Below are 26,263 nucleotides of genomic sequence, written 5' to 3'. Positions count from 1 at the left end.
TGCACTGGGAGCAGTGGTTCACAAAGAGAAACCAGTTCATTATTTTTGTACCAAAGAGAGGAGAACTTGAAGTCATTCAGCAACAACTACATTTGTTAATCATTAGGTGACTGACTGCCTTTGGTAGATTGTGTAGTAGTCAAAATTCAGTCTACTAGAGTGGTGGCTGCATACAGTGCTTTCTTTACGAATGTTTCCATTGCAGATACCTGCACCTTGACTACCTGGTCTTCAATGCACAACTCTGCCAGGCATTATTGTCTCAGTGACTCTAGGAATCAGACTTCAGAAAGAAATTCCTGCAAAACTCTTGTTATCTCTGGTTTGTATTGTGCAGTCCTCCAACTCCATCCAACTTGGTAACCACTTTTGGGGCAGAATTTATCAAGGAAGAGCCTCAGTTTTAAATGCAACACACAGGAGGCTGCTGCTCTATCCGTTGATTTCTGAGACTATCTTTGTTAAGTCAGAAATACCCTCCCTTTTCTGTAGTAGATAAATGTCTCTGCCAGCTTCACCTGATTGACTTCCCTGTGAATTATGCAGTTTAAATGCTTTTATATTGCTTTGTTATTAATGTAGGTTTTGTAGCTTTCCTGTTTCTTCAAATGTGGAAATACATTTACTAATGGCATGGGGGTCAAATTATCAGGTTTTATGGAAAGAGAGTATTATTTAGCCTGTGTGATATGTACTGGCTCATGGGACTACTTAAACACTGGATTTTGCAGAATAAATTGTTGGATTGCGATCAATGCAGTTGTTCTATTCCTGTGCATTGACCTTACCTAAGAATGCATTTTCACACTGATTGCTGGTCACATAAGCATCCATCTCATTCAGCGTATGCTACCCAAATCAAAATTAAATGTTTCTACCTTGTTTTTCAGGAAGAAAAAAATTTAAGCTGTTAAATTTACAGAAATTACTTAGAATTTGTCTTAACTTTGCTTACTGTGATGCTTTTGAAATGTTTCTAACTTATTCCTTAGGTCAGAAAAATCCATTTAAAACAAATTAAGTATATATAGCAGCACATTATTGCTGTACATATGTTGAAAGTAAACTGAAAATAAACACTACCTTCCTGCCTATTATGTGATGCAGTTTGAAGTGGAGGTCTCATCTTGTCACAAAGTTCCAGCAGACCGAATTGTCTTTAATAGGGACATCCACAATAAAGCTCATTTGTTCATGTTTAGCCCACTTCTCACTGGTCTTTGTGATGGCTGTGACTGTGACTGCTGCAAAGAGGCAGTCTGTGTTTGGTTTGAAATATTAAACTTGCACCAGCAGCCCCCCCCCCACACGCACACACCTATTTTTTTATGTTGCTCAGGGAAGTCAAACAGATGATTTTCTTGCATGAAATTATTTTTTTTCCATTTTAGTATGAGGAATTCTGTTCTTCTGTAGGTATTTGTCATTTATCTTTTTAAATGTTTTCCTTTGCCAAAAAAACTCATGTCTTTGGTAAATAATGAATGTCTTAATGGTGACAGTGAGGACATTTGAAATATCCCTGTATGAGTAGATGTCTGAAAACTGACAAAATTGTCTAATACTTTTTTAACAAAGGGAAGTGATCTTGTCATTGTGTGTTAGATTGACTTTGTTCTTTGGTTTACATGTAGGGATTGTTTGGCAGGAGGAGGGATGACCCATCACCACCCTCTCAAGTCCCTTTACAGTACAATGAATTGAAGCTGGCTTTTGAGAAGGAAAAATGTCGTTCTTCTGAGCTTGAAGAAATTCTTCAAAAAACACGTAATGAGCTTCGATCATTAAGAGAAGGTAAGCATTCCCTGTGAAAGTGGGACAAAGGAAATCTGTAGTGTTTGAAACTGTGGCAACTATATGCAGTGTCTCAAGATGTGTAGGAGTATAATGTATCTAAAAAATATGATTCTTAAGCCGTCTTTAGTAGCTTTATGAGTTCCTCACTCTCCCAGTCCAGCAAAATTGTATTGTCATGCCTATGTTACTCCAGGCACTGCATATAATGGCACTGCACAGTGACCTAAACATAACTAGCTCTTCTGCCCCTCCTTTCTTTTTATGATGCTCAAGTAGTCTAAACTGTGATCTTAATGTATGCTTTGGAAATTTTCCCAGCAATCATTTTGATGTCAGATCACACACTAGAGTTTGCATTTCTTCTCTGTCTGTTGGTTTGGTAAAGATCATGTCATTCAGTGTTGCCATTATTTGGCAACATTTCAGTACTGTCTCTTACAAATGAAGGTAGAAGCCTGAAGCTCTGTCAAGATGGTAGCAGTTGAAGTTACCCAGCAAAGGTATCAATAAGAAGGGCACCTCAAGTGACCCAAGGGTGGTACCTGAGCATTTTATGTCAGCGACACTGATCACATCCTCCTAAGATGAGCAACCATAATGTAAACTTCTGTTTTTCATATCTCACCAGCTTCCCCTCAACTAACACACTTTACAGTCTGGAGGCATCCCAGTTTCTACTGTTAAGAACAAAATCCTGTATCAGCATATCACAATTTTCCTTTATGATCTCCCTGGTTTATCATAGGTCCCCTTGGACAACAGCACATTCCCACTGTATTGCGTAATAAGGAGCTCAAGGATTTGGATTAGATAGTCAAGAAGCTGTGGTTCTTTGCCATACTGAGGTGTAGATACCTGGACTGTTTCTGTGGTTTCCAACTTCCTGCTTTCCCTACTGGATCAAGGAATTGGTGTACTTGATAGACTTCCTTGAAGATGGAGTCAAGGAGGCTGCAGTTTGTTGGACTTTTCTGTTATTCAATTTAAAATTGTGCTGATGCTATAACTAGAACAGCAGGCCTACTTATGTGCTTGTGCAGGGGGTGGCATGACTCGGGCTGTTCTTCAGGGATGCTGTCAGGTAGGCTGTCCTGAATGCCCTTTTCTGAGGAGAATTTCTCCAAAGGCATCGTGACCAAAACTTGAGAACCTCCAAGATGAAAATAGACATTATGCCCTTCATGTCCCCTTTTCTTCTTCTAGGCCATCTCATTTTTCTAGGAAGAAGCCCATTCATAGAATGAGAAAGGTCCTCGAGCATCAGGTTATGTTATTTTCAGGCTAAGCTGGCCAACTCCCTTAGGAAGCAGCATCTTAGGGCTTTTAGATTCTTCCCCCATAAACGTCTGTGTTCAAGGACCGAACTGCCATCACAGAGCACTTGAGACTTGTTCAAACCATACTTGTCAAAAGGGCCACAGTGGCTTTCCCGGGAGAGGTATTACAGCAGCCTTACCCTGTTTAAGAAGAGGAAGGAAAAGTGAAACTTACATCTGACCTAGATTCCTTAGAAACTTCCCTAACTACATTTGGTGTGTTCGTTTTCTAAAGATAGCTCAAACTTGTACTGGTGCAAGGCACCTGGATGGTGTTGATGAATATGGTGGCTTTCTAATGCTGTACATCAGTGTCTTGGGTTTGCATAGGAAGTTTTTTGTTTCTCTCAGCTTGGCACCACTTTCAGTACAAAGTAGTGGCTGTTCATAGAAATCATAGGAAAATTCAAAGTAACCGAGTCTTGTAACTATTACATTTTGCCAGTTTCCTCTTTTGACTGTGTCTCCCCCACCTCCCCAAAATAAATTCAGGCCTGGGGTGAATTTATGAATACTTGTCCAATTATCCAGGTCCTTTTTGAAGAGAGATGGTGGGTCACACTACTTGATCTAAATAGGGTGTGTATTCTGGTGGTGATGGAGGGGCACTGAGTAATAAATCTGTGTCTCCACCTTGTCTTATTAATCTGCTGAAGTAGATTTAGATCCCTGGTTCTGGTATTTGTGGGACTGTGAGTTGTGATGGTACTAGTTTTTTTTCTCTTAGCTAGGGTTTTTAAGCATGTTATCCTATTGATTAGGAACTTCTGGGATCTTTAATATTATTTTTGTCTAGTGAGGTACATCCCAAAGGGACATTGTAATCTATAACTGTCTGATCAATGATGAATATAAGGAAACCGTTACTTTTTTAGATGTGGATGACATTCCCTTGGTGGTTAGCTATGATAAGTAGGAGTTTCTGACAACTGTTGTTACATGGTGATCAAAGGAGAAGTTATCAGCTCATATACCAAAGTCTGCAACCACATTTTCATTTGGAAGTGGGATTGTATGCTTGTGGTAGAATTGTCTTCCAACTATGACAGTGTTGCACTTTTTAGCATTTTTTTAAGTCCATTTTTGGTACGCCAGGTATTTTATAAGTGTACGTTCTTGTTGGAGGCCCTAGGCATTTGTCTGTGACTCCCAGTTTGTAGTTGTCTGCAAACTTGGGTAGTCAGAGGTCTGTGTTCTTGTCTGAAGGTCAGAATAGCAAATAGCAAATACCAAATAAAAGTGGTTGCAGTACTAAGCCCTGTGGAACACCACTGGTTACCTTCATGTTAGCAGACATTGCGCTGCCACACCCACATGGTATGAGTCCTGTCTTTTAACCAACTGGCTATCAATATTACCACACAGAAATATATTTGCAGTGCATTTAGCTTGTTAGTTGCCCTAGCATGAGGAGTGCCTTGGCTAAATCAGTGTAATAATGTGGACAGAGTGGTCGCTGTCCATAGTTTGTGTTAACTTTTTGAAGAAGTTCACTAGATTTATTAGATAGGCTGTACCTTTTACAAAGCAAAATTATTGCGGATCTAGCTTGGTGAGATTTTTAATGTCAGAGTTTATCAGGTTGGTTATATATATTCTATGCTTTTACAAATAAGACTTGTCAGAATGATGAACATGTAATTCCCAGGGTCTGTAATGGTGCCACCCTTGTGAAGTGGCATCACCAGTGCTGTGCACCTTACTGTCACGACTGTGCCTGCTGGTAGGCTGAGGCTAAATCGTTTATGGAGTAGTTCCACCAGGACATGGTTAATACTGTGTACCAAACAGCCTGTTCTGTAGTGATGATGCGTGGTTTGAGAGACTGTGGGATAGAGGGACATTGGATAGTCCTCTCAGGATTAAAATTTGTTTACTAGTATATTGGAAATGTTCACCAGGTCCAGGGTAGGTGGCATCCTTTTGTATGAGTTATGTGCAGTGCTGGGTGGTGTTGCTTAGTTTCCTAACATAACTAAAGAAAGATTTGTAGTTTTCCTTTGTTTAAGATGATAATATAAGCTCATGGACTATTTTAGTAGATTTAGTAGTTTTTTATTTAAATTTTAGTAAAATTCCAGATTTCCTGTTTGACCTGGGGGTCTTTTGATCTGTTCTGTACTATAATGAGAGTTTTCCTCTATTGTAGATTTTATTTGTCATTAGACCACCAAGATGTTTTTCTTTTAAGTTTCCCATTATATTTTGGTTCTGGTTGGCACTGCCAGTTCTATACATTTATCCAAGTGGGTATAAATCTCCTTTATGACCATTTTTGCTAAGGTAGTGTCTAGGGTGATACTGCTGTAAGTGAATTTCGAGACTTCATCATAGAATGTAATGAAACTGATGCTGTTGAAGTCTTTGAACTCTATTATATTGGTGTCAGTGTGTTTAGATTGAGGGAGAAAGTTACTAGCTTGTGATCTGACTTAACCCCAGTTTTTAGCAGGGTATTAGTTGCTAGGGTGCAGCTCCATGCATTCCCCTACTCATTTAACTTTGTCTCCTGCCTGCCCTATGAGGAGATGCCTTGGTCATGTTCTTGGCTCTGAGGATTGCTTTTATTGTGGCAGAGCTACATCCACTTTAATGTCAGCCATTCCTCCCACAGATAGGGACGACAAACTAATGGCTTTGGTATTCTGGATCAGGACACAGCAGACACCACAGTCTTGCCCCCTTCTGCACCTTTTTGAGCTTACTGTTGCTCCCTTTCCTCATTGTTCATTTGTATGCTGGAGATGGGGGTGCTGCACTGCACAGTGAGTTGTCATTGGTTTTAGAGTTAACACTTAGTCTCTGATCTTCTCATGTGTCACCCCCTGGTGCTGGTGTTGAGTGGTGGACATTTCCCACTAATAACAGCATAGGCCTTCCTTTACTTGAGCAGAATCCATTGTTGGATGTAATGTTGGATACTTTGTTGGCAGGATGGAGTACCTCTCTTAGATCCTCCTGGTTCAGAGGCAGTGATCTGTCAGGAGAAGGTGCTGCACACATAACCAGCGGAAGCTTCTGTCAGTGCTTCTGTTCCTGAAAGTTTTGGAAGAAATTTGATTCCTGAACTCTTCTTGATCTATTCCAGCAACCTGCTGTAATATGGTACATAAAGAAGCAATGTGGTATTTGCCTATACCTTCTTTGCAAAGAGGCAATAATTTTATGGCAGTAAATGCAACCAATGACAACATCCTTCCTGATGCTTATATTCAAGAAATGAATTTGCTGACAGATTCCTTGAGCCCCACCTTCCGTCATGTCTTAGGCCTGAGGATTCCATTTTCCTGCTACTTGCAGTCTTACTGGAGTAAGGCAACCTGAAGCCTTACTGACTGCTTTTGCAGCAATGAGATCCTCTATTTACTCTGCACTGTTCAGCAGGGCAAGAGACATTGATATGGATGCTTTCTTCCTTTGGCCTGAAAGATTTCTTTACTGCTTTCCACCATTTCCTCTGATTTTCTGCCTAATATTGAAATGTAGATTTGAAAGGCCATCACTCATTTTATTTTTATGTCTGGCAAGGGTGTAATTTCCCGCAGTCAGTTCCCTGGTAGTAAAGAAAATCCTCCTGGTCCAAGCCAAAGAATTCTGTGGTCGATTGCAAGAAGCACTTTTATCTCTGGGCATTACTGATGTTTTGATCCCTTCATTTCCTCTGATTCCATGCCTGTTATCAAGACTCCTAGAAGAAAGACCAGAGCTTAGTTTCTTGGTGATTTGTAGCAATGATGGATGACAATTGATAACCAAGACATTCTGTGAAGTAAAAGAAGTTCTCCATCTGAGGAGAGTGTTGTTCTGTGCTGCTTCAGTTTGTCAGCCTGTAGGTACCTCTGACCTCCTTCGCACACATGAATGATTTGGATCTCATTTATTCCATGTTCAAGGTACATGTCTTAGCTATTTCCAGTAGTCATAACTTTTATCAAGCAGTTCCCTAAAGGGGTTCTGCATCTCTGCCTTGTCTTGAACCGCATCACAAAAGTAATCATCCACCCTTTGTTAAGAAAAACATACCAAATGGGTAATATATATGTGCAAGTCAGATGACTACTAAGGACTCTGACTTGCTAGATGAGTTTGGCTTAATAAATATGTTTTTGAATAGAAGGTATGATAATGAATATGTCAATTTTTTAAGTCAAGATATTTTAATCAAGAGAAACACTTTATTACCCCCCTCCCCATATTTTAAGAGTGCCCTTTGTAAACAATAGGGCTGTTCACAATGAAGATAATGAAAGAAATGGTGCAGTTTGCACCTTGGATATGACCATAGATTGTCCCTTTATTAGAAATATAGTACAAAAAAATGGAAGATTTTGGAGGGAAATACTGATTTAATCAAAGCAATAGATGTTAAACCTAATTTTGTCTATAGGAATAATTACAATATTAAAAAATTGTTAGAGAAAGATCACACTAAGTGTCCCTCAAGTATTTTATACTCTAATGAAAGGGTAGGAATGTACAGATGTGGTCAGTGCAATTTTTGCAGGTATGTTTTGGAAGGTCCATATAGTATGTTAAATCACATTAAATATACTCTTAAAGTTCCAGGACATCTAACCTGTAAAATAAAAAGGGTGGTTTATATCAGTCTGTGTAATGGATGTGAAGCATTTTATTAGGGATGACCACATGCACCCTTATGGGAAAGTATGATGGAACATGTTTATAGTATTAAAACCAAGGATTCAAAAAATGCATTATTTAAGCATTCCTTAGAGTGTGACAAACATAACAAGTTTTTATTTTCAATATTGGAAGTAGCAAATTCTGACTTAAGGGGCAGTGATTTTAAAAATTGTTTAGAATAGAAAGAAACGTTGTGGCAGATGAAATTGGAAGCAGATGAAAAACCTGGTCTAAATGAAACCATCAACATTGTGTTTTTTTAAATATAGGAAATTAAAAGAGAGAAAAACATGATAGTACTTGTTTATTGTAATAATGCATTGTTTTATAGTGGACCCATCACTGTGTTTTATAGTGAGTTTGACCTGTGTTTTTAAATGTTAATTGGTTAATTACTGATGTATATAAGGAGGAGTGGGTAATGTTTTTTGTGTATTCTGAAGAAGTCAGTTCAGACGAAAGTGTGGAATAAAATTTGTGTACACTAAAGACGGTGTCAGTACTTTCTTCCAGCCTTCATTGACCATTGGGAGCTTTTACTTTGTTGTGGTTTGTCTTCTTGAAACTTGAATTTCATGTTTGATGTGGTTGTCTAACCTTCATTTAGGCCTTCTAATTGACTTCTATGAAGTGCTGCTGCCAAACAGCACTGCAACTAAGGTGTTGTCACTTCCACTACTTGTTTTTAAAAATTTCTCCACTACGGCCTGAATATGTGGTTTAGTGAAATGAAGCCCTGAATGCAATCTAGCCAATCCATGTTTGCATGAACACCTGGGGGACCCAGGTGGGTAGCATGGAAGTGAGGGGCTGTGACAGGGCCACCTACATGGACAAAGGAGATGAGTTTGATTTACTGCATTGTTGAGACCTGCAAGTGCAACCCACCCACAGAAATGAGCCTAGCAAGCTTTATACTGTATTGTAAAATTTCCTAATGATGTGAAATGGCATGCATGGTAGCAAGCATACACTTTCTTAGGTAGCTGTTGCTGAGTTTGCAAAGCTCAATGGGAGGGCATTAGGAAGTCCTTATAAATATTTAGACTGGTCCACTCCCTACCATGTAACCCCTTCTGTAGAAGATAAGAGCTGGAGTGCCTACTGTGATTAGCGGAACAAATGGACCATTGGGCTATCATCCCATTTGAGGATGGACCCCAGTTCTTGCCTTGGTTTAACTTCTCCAAGTGTTTTGGATTTCTAATACCATGACAGGAATTTACCCCATTCCCAAGTCAGGCTAAAATTAAAGTTTATGAAATAAATATTGTTTCACTTTTTGATGTTATCCAAGAGTGCTTTTCTCAGCAGGCTCCGTGTGCCCAGAATTACTTCCTCCTGTAATTCATATGGGGTTACTTTTATATATATATATATATATATATATATATATATATATATATATATATATATATATATATATTGGTAGCATATCTAAGTATGATTTTAAATTGGAACTGTCTAGGTATCTTTCTTCCAGATCGCTCTTGTTTTTGCCTCCACATCCTGGTATTTTATAACTGTGTCAATCTGTATGTAAGACACTATAATAACTGGGTGTAACAATGTCACTGATCATTGCTACTTTTGTCTTTTTTCATGGACTACTGTATTGTTTTTTTCTTGCATCTGTTTTTGAATTGTTGGTAATGAGTGCTTCCTATGTGATATAAACTTTATTTTTCTCTATAATGATTTGTGGTTCATGGTTCCAGTGCTTCTCAGTTGCTTCTATAGTATACAAGACCTCTGCTATAAGTGTATCAACAGGATGTACAACCGTTTCCAGTTCTTTTTTGCAGAGCCTCCATTTGTCTATTTCCCCCACCTTTTCAATATACTTTGTAAACTAATGTGTACATAGTCCAGAATCCTGAGTCACCTTTATCAGCCTTTCATCTTTTGGTTACAGTTCACCTCTCCTTAATCATTCCTGCGTCAAATCTTGGTCAACACGAGGTTGTTTCAGGGGATCTCTGTACTTGCCACAACATGACTTTTCCAGTTTTCTTTTTTCTCATCTGGTCATTTTCCTTATACACTTTCTTTTATTTTTTTGGCACGTTCAGTTACTGTCTTATTTTTTTTCCCTTTCCTGCTTGATAACAAATTGCTTATGCTAAACTAAGCAAAGATGCAGACTTAGATGACTTCTCCTCATGTTTTAAACTTTCACTGTGTTTGGATTTGATGAAATCAGAAGATAAGTATGCAGTCCCATGACTGCAGATTTATACATGTAATCAGTTTTAAGGAGGGCCCATACCTCCTTCAGAGAGAAAAATATATAATCTTTAATATGCAGTATTACTTGAGAAGCATGAAGCATTTTTTCTTGTTTTTCTGTCCTTTTAGGAAGAGCCAATCACCTCAGAACTGTAACTTGGAACAGGAAGAAAACAATTACTTATTGCTTGGATTTTATTCGTAGATGTCAAGATGGTCTTCAGTATTAGTTTTAGTCTTCTGAAGTATTCCTTACTGAATTTTATTTTCATTTGTATATACTCCTCCTGCTCTAGTTTCTTTATATCACATTCCTGTCCCAGGTTGATATTTTCTTGGTGCTGCATGTTTTCTGTTTTAAATGTTGTTTTGCTCAATTATAAAGACCAAATGTCATTCTTATATCACGTGAGAAAGTTTTAACCATTTGTAGTTGTGCTTTCAACTCGTTTCATCTAATGAACTCTACATTTGTAAGTCATCCAAAAAAGTAGATGAGAATTCTTTAAACAAGATTGGTTTCTTGAGCCAAATTGTAACTGTAGACTGAGCTTAATGGATTAAGGGTAATACAAAGCAGCAGTGGTGACAAAAGAATTGGAATAACCACCTTTGCATTTTTATCCCTGGGATGATAATTTGCCCTTTGTCATGGCTCAATTCAAAGCAGTTTGCCATTGTTTCATGGTCACTGTAATGTAACGGATGACTGTAGGGCGGGGGGGGTCTATCTTGTACATCTGTAAGCATTCTTTTATCCATGAAAGTGGGATACTTTCAAATGTTTATTTTTTTTTTCTTTTGTAATCTATCTATGCCTTACTTAGATTATTCTCCTTTTAACAATTCTCTACTGTGGCGTTATTTAGCAACAAATAATTATTTGTTTCATATGATTTTCTTTTGTTACCGTTTTGTTCTCTTGCTTTAATTGTTTTTTTTTTTTTTCTAAATGACTATAAACTCTGTCTGCACCAATTCCAGTGTGTAATTTGTATATTGTTAGAATGCAAGTTTTTGAAATATACTTTTTAGTGTGACTTGCAGATTGACTCTTAAGGAAGAGTAACATTCTTCCTGATGTTAACCAAGTTGGTGTTTCTTTGGGATGGACATATAAGTAATTCTTACTCTGGACTAAATCTTTGTGTAAAGGTGCCAGAAGGTGGGTACTCTGTCTGGGAATGGGGTTTTCAGGTTAGAAGCATTTTTTTTAATTTTATCTGTTTCTTTGGCTGTTACTTCACTTGTTTCATATCCACCACATTAGAACTCCTTAGTCTTAAATTTTCTATCCATTCAACATCCTTGTTATATTCAATAAAGCCTACATAAATGTTTCTCCAAAATGTGTCGTCTTCTACTTTTTTATGGTGATTCTTTTCCCTTTGCTTTGATTCCCAGTTCTGTATTCAACCTTTTTTGAGTCATTGGTGAATTGCTTCTTTTGTACTTTTCCTTTATATTTATCTGCATGCTAATGTTTTTAGTTTTTTGTTGGCAATAGTGTATGATTGATTCTGGTCTGTTTTTGATACCATGTCTTGTTTTTACCTTGTTTGTCTTTAATTATTTTTGATGATAGGCTCATAGGTTTATAGGTAGGTACTAGGCTATCGGCCCAATGGCCTACGTAAGCCTAGCCAGCAAGGTTCCATAGCTTACGGCACCCAAGAAAGTTATTTTCCTGTGCTACTGTCCAGCAAGTGATCCCTGGGGTATATTTCCTATCCACTCATCAAGATTTTTCATGAAGTGTGCTAATGAAGAACTTTGCTTGACATAGATGGGTAGCTTGTTCCAGAGTATACGAAGTCTCTGGGACAGGAATCTATCCCTCAAGCGTGTCCTGTTTATTGTAGTGACAAGGTTTAGGTCCCTAGAGTGTGTAGCTCGGAGGGATTGGATTTCTTTAGGTGTAGCATGTCCAACAGCTCTGGGTTTGACATAGCTTTATATGTTAGGCAGAGATCACCTCAGAGTAGGCGATATGCTACGGAGTAAAGCTGGAGTTTTTTGAGGTGGTCAGTGTAGGGCATTTGTTTGAGGCCAGTAATCCACTTTGTGAGGTACTTCTGTGGCCTTTCCAGCTGCTGCAGATGTCTTGTGAGGCACATTCCAAAAGGGGCGTTGTACTCTATAATCAGTCTTATGAGTGATGAGTAGAGGGGAACAATGACCTCTTTTTTTCTGGATGAGAACCCTTTTATGATGAGGTGTGCCACGTAGAAGGACTTCCTGACTACTGTGGTGATGTGACTATCAAAGGAGAGACTACTGTCCACCAGGGTCCCAAGGTCTCTTATCATGCATTCAGTGTTAAGTCGATTGCTGCCTTTGTGGTAGTTCATGGGTACAGAGTTTTTACCAAAGGGGATGACACTGCACTTTTTGGCATTGAGCTTGAGACCATGGTTTTGACACCAGGCATCTCTGTCTCAGTGAGGCCCTTCTGTAGGATATCCACATCATTTGGGGACTTGACTATGGCTCCTAGTTTGCAGTCCTCTGCAAACTTCGTTGGCCAGAGGCTTTCTGCGTTAGCCTGTACTTCAGAGAAGTAGATACCAAACAGGAGAGGTCCCAGGTCGGAACCCTGTGGTACTCCATTTGTCACTGCTTTGAGGTCAGATTTGGAGTTTGCAACTTTTACAGTGTGGGTTCTGTCAATGAGCCAGTTGGCAACCCATCTTGTGACGTAGGGATTTATACCTAGTTTAGTGAGTTTAGCTATAATTCCAGAATGGGGGATGGTGTTGAAAGCCTTGGCAAGGTCAAGATATGCTGTGTGAACCACCTTACCCTCATCCACTGCTTTGGTGACTGCCTCAAAGAAGTCGATCAGGATCAAGAGGCATGATCTTCCTTTCACAAACCCGAACTGGGTGGGATCCAGAGTTTGGAGGTTACCAATGTCTTTGTTTATGAGTTCCATGGCCTTGCAGACCAGGCTCGTCAGACTAATAGGTCGATAGTTTCCGGGATCAGTGGTGGCTCCCCCTTTGTGGAATGGGATAACTGTTGCTGTGCGCCATTCAGTGGGCACAAAGCCTGATGCGAAGCTATTATTGAACATGATGCTTAAGTGGGGAGCCAGTTCGTTCTGAAGTTCGTGTAAAAACGCAGCATGGGATGTTGTCCGGTCCCATGGATGCTGTGTTTTTGGCTTTAGAGAGTGCAGCTTTTACCTGCGTAGTTGTGATTACAGGGACTCCGCATTCTTCCTGTATAGATATGGGCCCTTTAGCGGGTGAGAGGGGGGTAAAGTTAGCACTGAACCAATCTGCCAGGATGTTGGCAATATCAGTTGGTTCTGTAATTTTCGTGCCTTTGTGCTGTAACTCAGAGCAGATCTGGGAGTTGCCATCTAGATTCTTGACATAGCTATAGAATGCTTTGTGGTTGTCCTTGGAATTAGTGGCAGTTTTGTTTTCGTAGCTAGCTTTGGAGGATCTTATAAGGGATCTCAGATTCTTACTAAGGCTGACCAGGGAGCTCCTCCACTCATGGGATTTTACTCTCTTTTGCAACAGTTTCTTCCTTCTATTGTACAGTTTGTTTATGGCAGGGGACCACCAGATTGGCTTCCTTTTTTTGGAGGATAGCTTCTTGGTTCTGTTTGGGATAGCACAATCCATGCACTCGTGTAAGTGCTTATAGAGTGCATTTGTGTAGGATTCAGCAGATGTAACTGTATTGTCCATCTGCATGGGTGTCTTGAAGTTCACCACTTCTGTCTTAAGAAGCATGAAGTTCCCTTTTCTATATTTTTCTACTACTGATACTTGTTTTCTGAATTGCTTTATAGTTTTCTCTATTTCATGCTTCTATAGTGATGTTTTACTTGTTCCTTCCCTTTCCTCTTTTACTCTGTTTTTTGTGCCAACACTTTATCCATTATTGTTTTAGCTGCAGTGATATATATTATTTATTTCTGTTATATAACATGAATGAATTGCTCTTAGTAGTATTGATCATACCTCAACCATACTAAATTTCTCGGTATTTCCTGGTTTTGAGGGCAAAATAATTTTCAGTTTTTATTGCTGCTGACATCACTCAACTTGCAGCAGTTGCCAACCAAAGATCAGCATGGGCTGCTTAAGACCTATTTTTACTGAAAACCAACAGACTCTTAACTAATACAAACTTCCTCCTTATTTTACAAAGCAAGTCAAAGTTTGCTACACAGTCAATAGTTCCAAGTGTTATGCAGATCAGAATTGTGCAGTACACGTCACATATTTATTTACCGCAAGTCCAGGGTAATTGGTTTCTGCAAAGGCACAAATTAAAAGGAAATAGTGAAAAATGTCCTTTACAATAGGTAAGTAAATAATTATCCTGAAAAGTGGATAGTGGAAGCTCTCCTCTCTAATGTGTGCATATCTTTATTGTTTGTCTGATTTAGCTTGCCTTGAGTTCCCAATGACAGCTCATCATCACAAACACAAATGGTGGAATTGGATTTACTTCCTTATTCTTAAATATTCTTAAATACAAGTCTGAAAAATCATTGGCAGTGGTGCAATGCAATAATTTGTATACAACAAAATTGTGTTAAAGAGCTGAACCATGCCCCATCCAGTGCTGTGTGGCGTTCCTTCCAAGCAGTTGTGATGGCTGCTTGCTATTAAGACCAGAGTAAATTGTAACTCATTTGCTGCATAAAAGTTTGTTAGCTTAAATGTACCTGATGAATTTTCTGTTGAAGAATGAACTGGTAGGAGTCAAAAGGGTATGGAGAATTTTCTGTTCTTCTACTTAGAAATTTGCGGTTTTACATCTGTACATGGGATTGTGTGTTTTTCCTCAGAGGTAAACACACTTTGTAGGGTGTGTTGTGGCAGTTTTATTTTATTTGATTGTAATTTTTAACAGTATGCCACCCATATTCATTCTAGAAGTATTACCCACACCAGTACTTTCAAACAATTGTCATATGCACCAAAATGTAGTGTTTAATAAAAGTCCAGTCTGGACGGACTTTGGGCATGCACAATCAATTTTTTTTTACCGCCTTGGCATGATTGATATAATGAATTGAGAAACACAAGAACTTGCGGGGATCACTGAAGGCGGGCAGCAATAGCGAAGGACAGTAGTATTAAGTACCCGGGAGGTTGGGTGGTGTGAGTGATGGGGAAAGGACGGCACATACTACCTACATCACCAATACTCTGAAGATGAGTTAGAGGACAGTAAAATGAAAGCATGTAACTGGTAAATGTGAAACGATTCAGAAATAGATAACAAATAAGACAAGACTAGAGCTATAGCAGGTACAACAGCCAAATTGAGTTTGACAAGTAATCCAATTACCTGTTATTAACTGGTCGTCTTTTAAAACAGAAGTTGCGAATATATAAGATGTGCAGTTAATTACATGCCTGTAGTTATAGTTAAATATAAGTAATTGTGTAATGCTGCTATAAGCATACATCTACTCATGTACTCTGTATTAGTAACTGTAGGAAGAGAAAAAAATGGGTCATCAACTCAAGCCAAAAGTGCATTTTCAGTTTTTGATTGGCGCTGACATCATCACACAACTTGCAGTGGCTGCCAACCAAAGAGGATGCTGTGAGCTGTTTAAGACTTAAGTAGACTTAAAATGCAAGTAGATGGTGTAAGCCTCTGGTTTGGCTGAATTAAAAAAGGAATATCTGTTTAACATATGAAAGATATGTTTATGAGATAAGGACTAATATACAGGTTTTGTTAGACTGAAATAAAGCAGAAGTGTATGCAACAGCAACAGAGATTGTTCAGTGCCCACAGACATGGATGGAAGGCAGTATTCTCTTGGTGGGTTGCATCCACCTGTATTTACAGTTTTCAGGCAAACCAGTAATGCTTTACAATACATCTTTGAGTAAAAGTCATGTAATTCAGTCAGTGTGGCCTTTTACATGATCATATTGTTTCTCCTATATGTCCATAAATAATACTGATTTTTATGCATTACAAAGTTTACTTTTCATTTTTAATGATCTTGTTGGAAACAACTGCAATAGTTTAAAGGTTACTTCAGATACTGCACAACTGGATTTGTCTGTGGACAACAAAACGTGATTGTAACAGAGAGAGGCAGCCTGCTATGGCTTAGCTTGTCATTCACATCAGCCTTCCTTATGCGGGATTGTTATGGATGACCTACACCACCACACTGAAGTTAAGAAGACATATCCCGTAGCCATTCAGAATCTTAATATAGTGACATTAACGGGTAGTGGGTGGTGATGACCATCAAGCATAACCCATATTATTCTTATTGTTGTTTCTTTCCCTTAGCTAAAGAAGTCTTTGAGATCATGCCTCTTAATCTCTCAGAGCAGGAAATCTGAACAAAGCCAAAAATAATAGTGGGACAAAGGCCCGGAAATAGGGAAAACTGTCTTTCGGCTTTTCCCGGTTAGGGGTCACCACAGCGGAACTCTGGTCTGCTAATGATTGGCAGTAGATTTTTACGTGCTGGCTTGCTGGGTCTAACGCACAACCTTCAATGAAGGAATGCCCATTCACGCATGTCGACACACAGAAGACACTCTAACTGAGAATCGAATGTACAACGTCTAACTGTGAGGCGACAACCAGATTTTAAATATTGCTCCTCCTGTAAACTCAAATAGTTACTACAATAACAGGTGTTGCATTATTCTGTATTTTCTGAGGGATATGAAGTCTGAAATTCAAATAGAGTCACTGGATAATAATAAATAATGGCAGACAATCATCATATTGGTATCCCACAATTCTATTTGAGTGGACAGGATTATATATGCAAACTTTATGTTAATCAGTGTCCTGCTTTTTTGGCCAGTTGTACTTACTTTTCATGGGCTTTAGTCCAGATTGTTAATGTTTCCAGTTTGAGAGGTATGGTACTGATTACTGTGTTTGTCTGTTTTACCAATCTTATAACATTTAATATATCTGTCCATCTCTATTAAATCAAGCATATCTTTCCTTAGATCCTTTCCTTTTGGACTGAGAGCATCATCTTTACTGTTTTTTGTAAGTATTCTACAGAAAAAAAGTTCTGGAACATCTTCCTGTGACACATCCATTTAAGATATACCGTGCTTTATCTGCTGTTCCTTCATATGAGAACCCATTGGCCCCTCGCTCTGCAAAATGACGTGTCAGAGTGGATCCTTTTCAGAAGCTTCAAACGTTTTGAATGGAGACACCATACAATGTGGAAGGGGATATTTACTGTTTTTCTCACTGTAGTCATCTTGAGTGGGTATATTTATTTAACAGGGGGTGTGGGCGATGCAGGGGGCTTGCCCCCCTGCAAAAATGTAAAAAATATTTTTTTGTGGTTTTATTTTTTTATTAGGTTTTCGAAGTTTCAAAATTTCAATCTTATGGTCTTGGTTGTTTGAAGTTCGAAGTTTTGAAACTTAAAGTTTCTAAAGTATATTGTCAGAGTTGCCACAGCTTCCTGTTTCTTCCCTTGCTGTGTAACTTTAACTGGACTTTCTTAAGGGTCTCCCACAGAAAGCTCCAGAGCATCACCACTTGGCAAATCTTCTTCAGATGCCTCCATCGTCACTAGCTTGCTAATTAATCTGGGGACCCATTGTTACATCATGCTGTCAAATTTCCTATGCTGGATTCTCCAAATTAAATATTTTACTGTGCAGATAATCCATAACTTAATTTTCTGTTTTGTCTAAGAATCGGTGCGCCCATCATCCCCTGTCTTGTTCCATCAAGCTCCTGAGCCAGTAACCAAATCAGGATTGCCAGGGCTGTAGACAGGGCTTTATCGATCTGTGCCACTGAGGAGCTTAATAAACAGCATAAACAGAGTAGTGCACAAAATGCATGTGTATGCAGCAATTTAACTGCATGAACCAGTGTGTTTCACTGGGAGATGATCTGTGCTGGGTTAAGCACAACAGATTCACCTTGCCTAGACTTACGATCCAGGTAAGTACTACTGTCCACAGTGTGTATTTCTGTATCTGTTGGGTCGTATAATGGTAATGTGTGAATGGGTTGTTTGAGTGCATGTGTAGGAATACTTATTATGACTGTGTATGTTTCAGTCAATGGAGTGATCTTTGGCTTTGGTTGGTGAGATCATGGCTGCGCTGTGTGGAGATATGGGATGTGTGTATGTCTGTATGTTTCTCTTTTGTTTGTGCATGCATCACATTCTTTGCAGAGTATATGACATTGTCTGTATGGTGTTTACTACAATACACTGATGCTGATTAGAGCTGGGCTATGATCTATAGTAACTCTGTCCTACTTTGCCTCCCCTGTCCAATAGCAACACAGCAAATGGGGCAGGTTACAGTATGCATATTGTATATGTGTGTGCTATGCTGGGCATGAGCAATACTTACTAGTGAATATTTGCAGGACACTCAACTGAGCAGTTCAGATTGCTAATTTGAGTGATTCTTAATCATAGAAAATATTTATTAATTTGATATAGTTGATATATAAATTATTAGGAATGTGCATGGCTGTGAATTGTTTAATAGTGAACCAGAGCATCTTGGATTATCTGTGCAGAGCAAGCTGCAGTGCTGTTTATGAATTGCAGACTATGTGCAAAGCAGTTCTACTTCTAAAAGACGTTTAAATTTGCCTTATTACCAAAAATATTGATAACTTAAGTGATAATTATTTCTTAAATTTCCTTTTAATGCGTCATTTACTTGATACTTGCTTATTTGGTGAAGGGTAAAACTTTGTCAGCATATGTAGCTAGGTAAAAAGAAAAAAAAATACAACTAGTTAAAAAAAAACAGAGAGAGAGAGTGAGAAAGTGAGGGATCTAAGAATAGGGCATGAAACTAACAACTTTCATTGTATGCGGAAAGTATGAGAGAGATGAGTGAGGTATTCAGGGAGTGTTGGGCTGAGGAGGACATGGAGTCTGTAGAGTGTGGGTCATCTTTGGAATATAGAGATACCTAGAAATGGTACTGGATTGACTGGTTAGCCATGAAAGTTTGAGTGGGGCTAGAGAGAGAGGAGGAGGACAACACTGAAGCTAAGGGAGTGGGTGGGGTATGAGGAGGTAGAGGGAAGGAAGGCAGAAGACAGCAGCATATGGGCAGAGATCAGGAGAGAAGTACAGGCATGTGAGGATGGCACAGAGTAAGTGAAGGAGAACATGGGAGCTGCAGCTGCAGACACAAAAGGGAGAAGACATAGAAGGAAGCCAGTGTAAAAAGGAGAGATGCAGGCTGCAGTGACATGTAGAAATGAAGGAGGAGCTAGAGTTGACCGTGCTTGTGATACTTCCACAAGGAAGGCAGATGGGATCCCTAGTCAGTTGGAAAGGACGGAGAGTGGAAGAGAGAGAGAGAGAGAGAGAAAACAGTGGAAGCATCTTGTACAAAAGTACAGAAGAGAAAAGGAAGGGATCAGGTGCAACACAGTGAGAAAGCCGACTAGCATAGACCATGAGGAAGACAGAAAGTTGTATAGTGGGAGAGAAGTGAGTGGGGCAGGAAATGAAGGAGATGAGAAGCAATGTGCAGACAGCAAAGAGGGTTTTATTGACTGGAGGCTTTGCCACATGGGGGATTGAGTCTTGGTGGGAGAGGGATTTTTTCACTGAAGGCAATTTCAGGGCTTAGAACTCAGTAAAACATGGCAGGAGGGACCTTAAGGCACTTACTAATTTTCAGGGCGGTGTATGTTGCAGTGCTTACAAATACCAGTGACTAAATAAAGACATCATGTAAGGTGACAACAAGCAGAGCCAGGGTGGTAGCAGAGAGATGTCTGGGAAGAAGCTGGAGGTAACATATTCAGCTGTGTTACTTTTGCCAGCAGTCAGCATGCTGATGAAAGGAAAGACCTGGGGACTGTGATGACTGGCTACAGCAGTGAGTAAGGTAGGAGGGCTCTGCAATGGTTTTAGGACAGAAGTTAGATCTGACATAAAGACTAGTTGTGTGGCACAGGGTCTCTCTTAACCTAGAAGGGGAAGAGGTGCTTCTTGCTGGTGCTGAAATGGATGACTGCGTCTTTATGTTTGAAGGATGGATTGGGTTAATCTGAAATGGAAGAGGGGGTTGGTATTCAGGCATGAGACAGAAGGTAAAAACAGATCTATAAAAGCATAGGAGAAACAGTGTTGATGGAGCATTGTTGGGTAGTGTCGCTTCGCAGTATTTGGGTTCTAGATAAGTAATGATACAAGAGGGGAGGGTGGATTTTGTTAGTATCTGATAAACATGACCAGTGACTAGAGGGTGTGGGACATAAATATGCCAGGTATATTATTTTTTAAACAAGAAACATTTTGTTAAAATAAACATGTATGACATAGGCTATGTTACATTTATATAAATGACACTAAAGCATAGCAACATAATCTCAGTTGCATCTTCACAGTATCTGGATTCTAGGTAGGAAAAGGACAGCTCTAAGTAATGATACAGGAGGGGAGGATGGATTTTGTTAGTATCTGACAAACATGACCAGTGACTAGAGGGTGTGGGACATAAATATGCCAGGTATATTATTTTTCTAAACAAGAAACATCTTTATTAAATTAACATGTATGACATAGGCCATCTTACATTTATATAAATGACAATAAACCATAGCAACATAATCTTTGTTGCAAACATTATACATTCCAAACTGTAGCTGCAAACAGTATACATCACTTTTAACATATCCAGTCATTGTTAGTCAACCATTATGTAGCTCATTCATATCCTGCCTTCTTTTAAACCTCATTCCTCTTCTGCATATATTGATCCCACAGTCCCATTTTTTCCTATGTAATTTGCTCCTACCGTTTTATAAAAATCCCAGTTCCGGTTGTTTTAACTGTTACTATCTTCACTACTTCTAGTAAAGTTGGTTTAGATTTTGATTTCCATTTTCTGGTAATTGCTTTTTTGGTAGCCATCATAATTAGATTCAGCAAGGCCTTGATATATCTAGGCAAGGGATGGACGTGGTGAGTAGCAGCCTGCATAAAGGAGGATATAAAATGTGAGGTGAAAGAGAAGGAAAACGCCTTCCTGTAAAGAAGACAAGGCCATAATCTACTTTAAGTGCCTGCGAGTTAATGTGATGGAAGCACTGGAGAGCAGATGGCGTTATCCATCTACAGACAAATTTAAGCAGCGCAAAAACAGATTGGGGAGAGAGAAAATAAGAGGGAAAGGGGGTAGGAAAATGGGCGTAATACTCATAAGGGATCTGAATTGGTCAGGAATAGACTGGGAATTTCCAGGCTCCAAGGCAGAGAAGAGGAAAAAGATGACTTGGGTGGTCTTAGGACATGAGGATTTCAGCCTGTTGGTGCAAGACTGAACCAGTAAAGATAACATTCTGAATGTGGACTTAACCAAGGTTGATGTTGTGGTCAGGGCCATGTATGTTAAGTCAAAGGCACTGTTACCCAACAGTAATCTTACCACAGTGTGGTTTGCAGTGAGGGAAAGGTAAGAATACAGTGTCAAATTTTATTGTGTAGGACTTCAGGAGAATGGATTATGTTCATCTGGTGGGTGGGGGTAGTGTGTCAAAATGAGTTAGGAGCATGGGAAAAAACTGAAGCTGTAAACAAACTGTGGTACTGGGTTGAGGATGACTTACTCAGAACTGTGCAGGTGGATTTGAGGAAGAGGCCAAAAAAAGAGGCAGGTAGCCTTGCTGCAGAGGAATACAGGGATATCAGTTAGGGCAAACAAAAGGGGAGTACAAGATGTGGGAAAGAGGTAGTATAGAGAAGAGGCACAGTATGGGGAGCCAAGCCAAAAGGCAACAAAGGTGCAAGTTGAAAGGTAATTGAGAAAGGGGATAAGAAAGAGAAACCAAAACCCTCTTAGGTGTATTGCAGAAAGGAGTGAGAGAACTGGCCAAACTTAAGCAAAGATGTGAAGGGGAGCATAGAAGACTGTGAAAAGCAGATGTTCTGAATGAATAATGCTTTGCTTTAGTCTTCACAAAGGAAAGCAAGTGCAGGTTTAGAAATAGGGCAGAGTTCAGGAAGCAGTATATAAACCCCAGGATATAAGAGGAGAAGGTGGATAAGGGGGACTGGCTACCTTTAGGTATGAAAAAGCTTTTGGATCAGATTGGGCTGTCTCCCACAGTCCTAAGAAGTCAGTCCAGTGTGATGGCAGATCCCCAGTAGTGATCTTCCAAAGATCATTTGCCACTACTGAAGTGATAGAAAATGGGAGGACAGCAAATGCAGTACTTTTTATACATGGGGAGCAGGAAACATCTGGAAACTATGGGCCTGTTCTCTTAGCAAGGATGTGGAAAGGTATGGACAGAGTCCTGAGAGGAAAATTAAATATTTTTTAACTGGAGAGCAGTCTCTAAGAAGCAACCAACATGGACTTAAAGCCAGTCAGAACTATTAGTAAAACCTGATCCAGTTTTATGATTGGTTTTCAAATTAACTTGAAAGAGAATGCCAGTAGACATGGTCTACCCAGACTTTAACAAAGTTTTTGACTGCGTTTCATGCAGAAGGCTAAAAATTGGAGGGCTTGGGGATAATAACCAGTCTGGGGAACTGTGTTGCAGGTTCCTTTCTTCCCATTAGCATCTCACCAGTTCTGCAGAGTCTGTACTCTTTACTACCATTTCATTCATGGATCACCTAAAAATTTCATACATTAGTCTGTTTAGCTGTACACACATCCCATTTCCACCTCCTTGAAAGAAAGTACAGTTCTATTGAAAATTATCATAATTATAGATCTCCAAGTATGGTTATTATTGCACTCATTATGTTAGGGAACTCTTCCACAGGCTGAATTGTACATCTAGGCAGATTTTCAGAGCCAAGAACCTTTCTTACAGATGTGTCCATGCATCTGGTATAAAGGCTGACATATAGACAGGCATCCCCCCCCCCTCCAACTGTACAGGTTGGACCCGCACAACTAGAGAACCCTGTGATCTGAGGTCTCTTTTCATTGAATTCAGTGTTTGGGTTGTTCAGAGCACTACCAATCAGTCTTATCACAGCTGCCTGGGTGTTCACCAAGATTATGGCAGTGATAGCAGCTCATCTCCGGCTGCAAGGTATCCAGGGCTTCCCATATTTAGACAATTGGCTATTAACTGCTACTCCCAAGGATCTGCTGCTACATCATCAAGCACTATTACTCAGTCTTGCAGATCAATTAGAGATAACAGTCAATCAAGCAAAAAGCCAACTGCCTTGCACTGAACAGATGGAATTCATAGGCTGTCATTTCAGCACAGTTCAACTAATTGCCAGACTCCCAACAGGAAGAGTGCTGTCCTTAAAACTGGTGGCTTCTCAGGTAATTCAGCATCCTTGTTTAAAGCAAGATGGAATCTTCTTTTCTTAGGTCTGATGGCCTCTATCATTACCTTTGTTCCACTGGTGGATATCACATGAATGTTATAGTGGACACTGTTAGTCCAATGGTCACATCACAGAGTCTTTAATCCCCTTTTGCCAAACTTTATCTCACTCAAGTATGCAGAGACCACCTAAAGCGGTGGATAACCTCTCCGTCAGTTACATAAGGGAGACCTTTTTGTCCACCAACACCCCAGGTCACAGTAACTACAGATTCTTCCCTTCTAGGGTGGGTGGGGGGGACATTTTAAGGGGAAGACAGTTCAAGGTTTGCTCTCATCCCTGCACAGGGACAGTCACTGCGGTATGCTGTAGTTGGCCCCCAAGTCTCCACCAATAACCTTCCTGACCAAATTCTTTCAGAAAGCCAATATGTGTGAGACCAAGGTGATCCTCATTGCTCCATTCTGGCACCAGCAGGTTTATTTCCCCTTCATTTGGCCTCATTTTGCTATACTGGCCCTCTCTGCGGATCTCTAGTCTGGATCTCCAGAGTCAGCCATCTGGAATGCCTCTACTGGATCTACAAGCCCTAAAACTAACTGCATGGTTTCTCCAATTTAGTCATAACAAAAGATTGCCAGGATGTCTTCTCCTGTACATATAATTTCTTCTTCTTCTTCTCAAAAGCAATCAACCAAAAGGACTTATAAAAGTAAATAGAGAATATTTTCTATTTGGGCTTCATCAAAGGGACTTGGACCCCTTTTCTTTCCCCTCCCATCAGTAATGGAATTTCTTTCAGAAGGTTTTCACCAAGGGTCTAGTTTTTCTACCATCAAAGTTCAAATAGCTGCTATTTCATATTTTCACTTCGGTCATAATGATGCTTCCATTGCTTCTGTTAGCATAGCTAAAGCTTTCTTCCGGGAAGTTTTTTTACTAAGACCTCCAATTTTGGGACCAGTTCTCCCATGGGATGTCACAATCTTAACTGCAGTCATTAACTCAGAAACCCTATGATCCAGCAACATCAGTGGATATTAAGCATCTTTCTTAGAAAATTGTTTTTTCTAGTTGCCATTACCTCTGCTAAACAAATTTCTGAATTACAAGCGCTTTCATTCAAGCCATCTTTCCTCATTTTCCACAAAGACAGTATCATTAAGAACAAATCCTACTTTTCTCTCAAAGATGTCATCTGAAGCAAATCTGAATCCATCCATTGATTTGCCAGTCTGTTTTCCAATTTCTGTAACAAAGGTGAACATATGCTCGATGCCTTAGATATTGGTAGACAGCCAGATTCAACTTATACCATGCAAAAGATATTAGAAAATGTTTGCCTCCTTCTCCAAAGCAAAATTAGGAAATCATGTGTCAAAGGTAATAATTTCTAAGTGGCTTTCAGACTGTATTTCTTTTGTATATAAAAGTCAAGGTTTGTCTCTGCATTCTGAACTGAAAACTCATACCAGTAGAGCAATGGCGACCTCTACAGCATTCATGAAAAAAGTTCCCATTGATTACATTTGTGTAACAGCAAACTTGGTCAACGGTTCATACATATATATCTCATTACAAATCGGATGTGTAACCCGGAGCTTGCTCATCCTTTTGTTTTACTTTCCTCCAGAATTCCCTTCTTTGATACCACACCGACCCTTTTAGGCAGCTTGGTAATCTGTCCCAAACATTGAATCAGGTGAAAATAAACCTCATTTTATACAAAAGTTGTGTATTAAAAACCAACAACATTACTGACTGTTAACAGTTTACTTGTCCAATGTAAAAAAAATCAAGAACTTGAAGAAACAAACTTCACTTCTCCAGAGTAAAATAAGTGCTTTTGTCTTGGTAACATTCAAGATGTCTTCAGCTATAACAAGTGTATTCTTGATTTTTAAAATACCTGCAAGGTAGGTCATATGATCAATAGCCAATCCTGTCAGCTTAGCTAAGGCACTGGTTGTTTTTTCTTTCAGATGTCATAAAGGTATTCATACATCTTTTCCCTTGACATCCACTCAGTTTTTTCTAATATAAAAACAGTTGCAACCCTGACATAATGCAGCATATGCCACTCCTTTGCTGTTTCAATTAAATTTTCCTTTAACAGCAACAAGTTTGTTCCTGATGAAATAATCTTGTCCCATGTGAATCCATTTACAACTGAGATAGTGCCCATATTTTCCCATCCCATTAACAGTAGGACCAATAAAATTAGTATATGCTGCCCTTTCCAAAATGTTTTAAGTTTTTCTCCTTCTTAAAGACAATATGCAGCCCAAAATATTGTTGAAAATCTCTACCGTCTCTTAATATCTCCCAATTCTTGTTTAAAATATATTTATTATCAAGATTGTATTTAACATAATTTGTCTTATTAAACACATTTTATAATTCCCAGAACACGTTTTTCATTTTCTTATAGTGCAACAAGTTCCCTGTAAGCCAAAGGGTGGTCTGTGGCACCTGCACCCTGAAAGGTGAAAGGTTAAATGACAACTTGTATTCCAGGCTGATGGATGGCCAGGAATCAGTGAAAACATTTCTATTTCCAGTCTTTTAAAACTAAAGTCTTTATTAAGATGATTGTTGAATTGGAATGCTAAGTTCAGTGAAAGACTGGTTACTGACGTACAACTTTCTGGACTAATGAGAGTGTTGTTCTTTAAGCTGACTGGATTGGATATTGATAGTATTACCTATCTTGTGGGTGTTTTAAAAATCCAGAATACAGTTATGTTATCTGAAGAAGTCTTGAATATTACCAGGATGAAAGCGCTTTTTGTTTTTTACTCTGGAAAATGGAAGTTTGTTTCTTCAAGTTCTTGATTTTTTATGTTGGACAAGTGAACTGTTAACAGTTGGTTACTTTGTTGGTTTTAAATTGTGAATCCTCACCTTCGCCATGTTTTTGTTTTAGTAGTCTGAGTTTGGAGTTTTGTGTTTTATTGTTGTCTGTCTTTTTAACATGGCCACAGAT

At 39.2% G+C, this 26,263-nt stretch overlaps 1 protein-coding gene across 1 annotated transcript in view; it reads left to right on the top strand.

Annotated features, from left to right (window-relative positions):
- CIT (citron rho-interacting serine/threonine kinase) overlaps nt 1-26,263 on the top strand; it is a 3,433,971-nt gene that overhangs the window by 2,048,707 nt on the left and 1,359,001 nt on the right. Inside the window, exon 30 of the mRNA XM_044069760.1 lies at nt 1,635-1,794. Within this exon, the coding sequence (XP_043925695.1) occupies nt 1,635-1,794 (160 nt within the window). The remainder of the gene's footprint in view (nt 1-1,634; nt 1,795-26,263) is intronic.

This window comes from Protopterus annectens, chromosome 4.part0 (genome assembly GCF_019279795.1).
Source record: "Protopterus annectens isolate FY-2018-M chromosome 4.part0, PAN1.0, whole genome shotgun sequence".
Taxonomy (NCBI): Eukaryota; Metazoa; Chordata; order Ceratodontiformes; family Protopteridae; genus Protopterus; species Protopterus annectens.
Note: the sequence above shows the minus strand (reverse complement) of the source record. Positions and strands in the feature narration are given on the sequence as shown.